The 6,742-nt window shown below is 36.2% G+C and overlaps 1 protein-coding gene across 2 annotated transcripts; it reads left to right on the forward strand.

Moving 5' to 3' along the window:
- The first annotated feature begins 443 nt into the window (after positions 1–443).
- LOC130628939 (uncharacterized) lies at positions 444–6,042 on the forward strand. 2 transcript variants are annotated; one of them, XM_057442003.1, is made up of 6 exons: positions 444–1,962; positions 4,063–4,160; positions 4,261–4,347; positions 4,456–4,545; positions 4,622–4,684; positions 4,911–6,042. In XM_057442003.1, the coding sequence occupies exons 1-6, from the start codon at positions 1,818–1,820 to the stop codon at positions 5,994–5,996; spliced, it is 1,569 nt and encodes a 522-aa protein (XP_057297986.1). In that variant the 5' UTR covers positions 444–1,817; the 3' UTR covers positions 5,997–6,042. The 2 variants fall into 2 exon arrangements, with proteins under 2 accessions (XP_057297986.1, XP_057297987.1); XM_057442004.1 differs by having other exon boundaries at positions 1,819–3,894.
- Positions 6,043–6,742: the final 700 nt, after the last annotated feature.

Genomic DNA, 6,742 nt, shown 5'->3' on the forward strand with positions numbered 1-6,742 from the left:
AACTTTATTTCTCAGCCTCACACCTTATGTCTCATTTTTACTCTAATCTATTGTAAATCACATTTTAATTATTTATTTGAAAATATTTTTTCACAGTAACTATATACAATATTTGGTCTAATGTGCAATTGTGCAATCTTTGTACAATTTTTATACACGATATACATTATCTCTATAGTAGGGCCGCGTCAAAATCGCTCTGTACGTGTAAATTCAAATCAAATTCTCGTCAGACTAGCTTAATTCATAGGAGTGGCGTCATCTTAATATCGGCAAAGATTTATGGAATAAAATTATATCTACTCGGTCATTGTGACAAATTTAAAACACTCATAATTTACGTTAGTATAAAACAATTCATCACAAGTGTATAAAGTAGCCTACTTCATAAAATACTTCATTGTTCTTCCGGGAATATTGCGTCTTGTACCAAACTTGTGGTATGTCGAGTATGCGAATTAACGGTATAGCACGACGTAGTAAGCGCTGTAAGCCCTGCTTAGAAGCAGTAGTGTTCAATGGAAAAAAGAAGTGCGCGCAAACTTAAAATGACGGAGATTCAAGGAAATTCATTAACTGAAATCATAGAATAACAGCGCTCCTAAATATTTTGCAATATCGAGCACTTTAATGCGTGCGTCTTAAGCCGATGTGCTAAAAAGTTAAAATGGAATATCACCTTTAGAGAATACCGTATTGTTTTTACCCCTAGTCCCCTATTCATAACGCGGTTAGTACGCGATTTTGCAACCAAACTTGGTAGACCATGAAATATAAAGAAATGGTCTATAGAAAATTGTAGAGTATGATAAATAAATCAATGTAGAGGCAAGTGGAAAGATGTTATGCTGGACAAGTTTCAGTCTACTGAACCAAAATCCAGGCAAAATGTTAAGAACCAGGCATACAAAATATAAAGTAACAAAATATCTTTTGCGCATAGAGAATGTGTGAATAAAAATTAAAAAATTAGGCGACCTTTTTTTAAAAAAGACTTATCAAAGAACAAAGACAGAATTTTAAAGAGTTGTTCGAAGAAAACATTTCTGTGTTTGCATTTTTTTACTATCGTTATTTACATAACAAACAAGAACCCCGCAGCTTAAAGATATCCGTCATTATTGTCTGAAACGGTTCCGTGGAGCAGGGGCAGTCTCGGGGGCGCGCATGCACATTTCTACATCCAGGAGACTGGGTAAACACATACCACCTCGTTATGAGTTTAAAAAAAAACGTCTTTCGATGAGATCGTTTTAAAAAGAGAATGTAAATACAGTCCTATAGAACATACGTTTGTTATTGATACATGTCTTATTATTAAAGACTAGCCGGGAGACCCGGTGTCGGAACGTCTGGTTAAGCGACAAGTGCATGTGCGACCTGGCGTTGAACACTCTGTGGAACATCTAATAAGAGCCTTAAATCGTACCACACAATCAGGCATGCCGTAAATCTAGTGAATCGCATACACCATTATAGTGTTGCTACTGTAGCTGAAATAAAAACAGAGTTTACAAACCGTTGTTCATACGTCATAGCAAAAACATTCACTCAATATAATTAGCGCTTAGTAAAATCTGTTTAAAGAAAAAAAAAGAAACAGTCTATTGCTAACACCAGGCTGAGCTGTTAGTACAGGTAAACCGTGTAACGCATCCGTACAGGCACCCTATTCGGTAAACTGTATATGATAGTTATCCCGCTCCGCTGTAAAACGGAGAACGATAAACGGCGCACTCCGTTGTTGCGCTGTTGCTCCAGCGATAGCGGAGAGCGATGCTTATGGAAGGTTTTGCTATTTGCCTATGAAATAAAAAATGGCGGCGTCGTTGCGAGAAAAAGAATTCAACGTTGATATTTTTACTATTTTAAATCATCAAAATGAACACGATGGTAATAATAAAAAGGAAGATATGGATGCTGGAGTCAATGCAAAAGAAATGTACAAGCTTAAATTTGAAGGTCTTGTGCGAATTTGTTTTTTTTAGCTTGCTTTTTCTGTTTGCTAGCTAGCTAGCAGCTAGAGCTACATATCCTAGCCATAATAGCTAGCTGTGAGCCCTTATCCTCCTTATTCCACGATATCTAATCAGCTGCAATGTGACATGGTTACAGCCCTTTTTAGCTGGTCAGCTGACTAGCTATGCTATATAGATGAGTTCCAGCAGTGTGACGTCATTTGTTTACTTTTTGGCGGTAAAGCTCTAGGGCTCTGGCATTCAGAGCTTGCTGAAGAGAGGTTTTTTCCTGTGCATTTCTTCTCGCGGAAACGTCATTGAGGTTTTCAACTACTATCGAGTGTAGATTGATGCCTTCTGATTGAATAAAAATAACCTCGCTTCACCTAGCGTCCCCATCCTTTTTCCTGCCACCCAAATGGAAAGCCAAAGAACTTCCTGCTGAAAATGTAAGCAATGGAATTCATCTAGCTATAGCTATATCATCAGTCAAAGGCTTGACTGTTCTGCATCAGCCAGAGGACATATCCCCAGTAGTATATTGATTTAGGGGCCTTCAAAAATTTATCTTGGGCCCCATTAACAAGATTTTGTCCGTTAAGGTCTTCACCTCTTAACGGATCCTCCCCCAAAAAACTGAAATGATTCGCTGGTTTACGACAATATGCTCTTCCTACTACCTCGTGATGTTGAGACTGTGCTGCCATCTTGATGCCTTCTAAAACATTTTGGGGTTGATTATAATGCTCTGACATTTTCAGTCAAGTTATAGAACAATAAAAAATGGTTTTTAATGGACAATATCCTATTATCAGGGCCCAAAATATTTTTAGAAGGCCCCTTTGCTAAAGCGCAGGTACCAATAGGTAGTAGCTATAGCTAGCTAGCTATAGCTATGCTGATAGTTGTGGAAGTCATTTTTGAAGCAGTCTGTTTTGCAGGGAATTAATCAAATTTAAAACATATATAGCTATACCTTCCGCTCCCAAATAAGTTAATCTCAAAACGTTCATAACATTATTACTACTGAACAAAAAATCATTTGTTTCGCAAATCAAATTGTAAAAACTAGAAATTTAACCTTAAAGATAGTGTGTTTCCCAACTTCGTTCAGTTCTCCACCATATCGAAATGGTTATATACTTGTTCAAACTTATTTAGGATATATATATTTATATATACTCCAATTGTGACCAATTTTGACGATGTTACTACGTTGCTCAGGGGTGCGCTACATATATGAAAAATCGGAGCTATAGGGGTTTTAAACACGCTATATATGCCCCTGTATATGCTTTTAGTAACTTTATTTCAGATTTAGCATTAAATCCAACGACAAAACCTGAAATGTTACTGGCGTTGACAAAAAACTTCCCTATGAGTCCCCTATTAAAATTTCCCTATGACTCCCCTATTAAAATTTCATCATTTTCCGACGAGGAACAAAGTGAGGTCAAAATTACTTTGATGTTTGCCGCTTTTCACTCTAGCTCTTTTTCAAGATAGTGATCGAATTTGCATTCAAGTTTTATTTTTTATATGCTCTCTTATAAATGCAAATGGGAAAAAGGGATATATTTTCTTAAACTATGTTATAAGTAAAGTCAATGAGCTATATCAGGACAAGATAGAGAAACTATCACAAGAACAAATTCACCATTAATAATCATGAAATGATGGTCTTTTTAATATTTCAGAATAAATTGCATAGGTCTAACAGCTAATTAAGAAATTACTAATTATAACCTGAGAAAATTAAATGCAGTCTCAAAGAAATACTTAATTTCTAATTTTACTAGGCAGAGTGGTTGCTGTACTTGGACATTGAAGTGCTATATTTAGACTCTGTTGGCTGCTTTTTCCCCTTATTCTTTTAGATACTTGGCTTGAACGTTTGTTGAACTCAGTGGATAACTATTTCGTACTTTAAAAGACAGTAAGGCAGTATTTCCTCATGTTAGGTTATCCTGTAGGTTAGGTTTTCAATTCATTTCACCATTTTTTGCCTAAAATTTGTAATGAATCAACTTACATCGACTTTTATAGGTACATAATTCTTTTTCATGATATGTCAAGTAATCCAGCAAATATTTATTTTGTGTAGATGTTTGGAATCATATCAGGTGCACAGTTGCTCCAGTTTTAAGTGGAAAATCTCAAAGGAAAAGAAAGGTTCTGAAAAAAGTAAAGGAGGGTATTCAGGTGGGTTTTTATAAAGATTGCTGTTTTTAGCAAACCTTTTTTAAAAGTATTTATTTGTACAACTGGCTGCTGTATAACTATATTGCATTTTTTTCTGCAGAAAAAAGTGGAGAAAATGTTTGAAACTGACGTAGATGGAAGTGAGACGATCAAACATATTGAGAGTGACCTATACGAACGATTTCAGGTGTGTAAGCAGATCTTCAGATATGTTATAATATGATTTAAGAATTTTATTAGACATAGAACCTCAGGTTTTACAAGTAGCATGCGTTTAAATATAGCTGTGCTTTAGGTTCGGTTGGAGTTGATAAAGTACATGAAAGGACAAGAGGGAAGTGAATCTGTTGTCAGCGGCTGCTATCCCTTACCGGAAAGAAATAAAGTAATGTTTTTTCTGTGATATAGTATTTATCTTTTTACATTTTCTTAACTTACAGTTTAAAGTACATTCTTCTTAGCTTGATGGACAAGATGAATGTGATGCCGATAGTCAAGAAACAAAAAGCTCTGAAACTGATGAAGTAAATAAATTATTTCCTTTGGTTATTTTTGGGTCTCTTGCCATTTACCTTAAATGTGCCTCGAGATTTCCCTTGTGTGTATATGCTTACAAACCTTAAAATATGGCAAAAAATATAAATAAAGACCTTGAAAAAAAATTTAATTTAATAAAATTTTATAAAAATTGACACACACAAATTAAATTGTTCTGTCTATCATAAGGTATAGGTCTTGTGTTATTTTTAGCTTTCCAATGATGTCCCACTAAGAAAGAAGAAAAAATGGTCGTACATGCCTACAAAACAAGACGAACTGGTAGAAAAACTGGATGGCGCCAATAAGCGGTTGACGAGACTAGAAAATTTAACATCAACATTGAGCTATCGGATCCACGAATTGAAAGAAAAAAATGCGTCGCTGCTGCTAAGAAATGCCGAATTCACAAGGTTAAAGCTGGTAGAACAATTAGGCATGAATCGATCAGTACAAATGGTTGATGCGTCCTTGTTTGCGAGTCGCTTTCATACAGGAGATCCACTATTGCAAGAGGAAACCCCTTGCATTCTAGATTCAGCGTTCATTTCTACGCTGAAAATAACAGATTTTTGTGAAGGTGTTTTTGCTTCTACTAAAAGGGCTATGTTCGATGACGGAGATACTGTGATATTGAAAACGTTTTCAAAAGATTGTCGTCAAAATAACATTAAAAATGTTGCCCATGTAAGTCACGAGCACCGGATTTTGAAGTTTATTGGTCGGCACGAAAACCTAGTGAGCAGCATTGGAGTCGTGCATTTCGATCAATCGTATTATTCCGTGCTTCATTACGTTGCTGGTTATACTCTTGATCGCCATTGGAAATTGGGTTTTCCAGACATTTCTTCAACTTCAGTTTTTAAGCGAATTCTGACAGGCGTTGCAAGCGGAATTAGCTTCTTGCATAGTAAGGGTGTGTTACACAACCATATCGTTGCAGACAATGTAATTCTTCACGGACAGGATTTGTTTCCTATTCTGATAGGATTCAGTTTTGCTTGTCGTGCAACATGTGTTAGGAACAGTTGCGTAGATGTGATCAAACTGTTTCCAGATAAAGCGCATTTAGCACCAGAGTTATTTCAGGGTTGTCCTGTGTCGTATAGTACGGACATATTTAGTTATGGGAAACTCCTCGATAACTATTTGAAAAATATGTCTGTCATGGATGACAAAGCGCGAGATAAGTTGGAATCCTTCTCGATACAGTGTATGGATTGGAGAGCGCCTCATCGATTACCGCACAAATTTCTTTTCAGGAGAGTGGGCTTGCTTCTGACGGAACTAGGGTACTAGTTCCATAAGATTGATAGGCAAAGATAAAAATATTTTCAACTGTAAATTGTATTTCCTTCTTCCAATTTCCCTCATGCACCCACCAAGTTTGAAAAATGATAAATAGTGGATAAAATTAAGTCTATACCTTAAGGGAAGAAATTTTGGTGGGAAAAAATTTGGTGAAAAGTTAACTTGGCGGAATTGACGGAGAGGGAAAAAAATAATTTTGGCGGGAATTTATTTGTGCGGGCGGCGTCAATACCACCAAATTTTCTTCCCGCAAAAAGATTTCTTCCCTTGGAAGTTGTAATTTTTCGACTTTCTTCTCTTTCCAAACTGCAGTACGTCCAGAAATTGACGCAAGTACGCGAAATTACTTTAATCAGAAAATTAGATGTGGGTGGCCATTCTGCTGTGTCAGCACATTAACGCGGGTTAAGACAAGGATATTAGAAACAGTATATTTATCCTATGGAGGCATTCTCGGAGCCATTATTTTTTGTATGTATGGATTAGTTATGATATTTAAAAAAGCTACATTCCCAATTGTCGTTCGATATCGGATTCGCAAAAATAAATATCGCAAAACCACAACCTCGAACCCAGGGCCTGTAGCGTTTATTTGATAAACAGGCCCTGGGTTCGAGGTTGGCAAAACCATATTTTCTCAATGAATCAAAAAAATTAAATCTAGCAATAATTTATACAGCGTTAAATATCCTGTTAAGGTACTTGTTCAAGCTCGACCTTAGTCAGGGATTTTT

This window comes from Hydractinia symbiolongicarpus, chromosome 15, assembly GCF_029227915.1.
Source record: "Hydractinia symbiolongicarpus strain clone_291-10 chromosome 15, HSymV2.1, whole genome shotgun sequence".
NCBI lineage: Eukaryota > Metazoa > Cnidaria > Hydrozoa > Anthoathecata > Hydractiniidae > Hydractinia > Hydractinia symbiolongicarpus.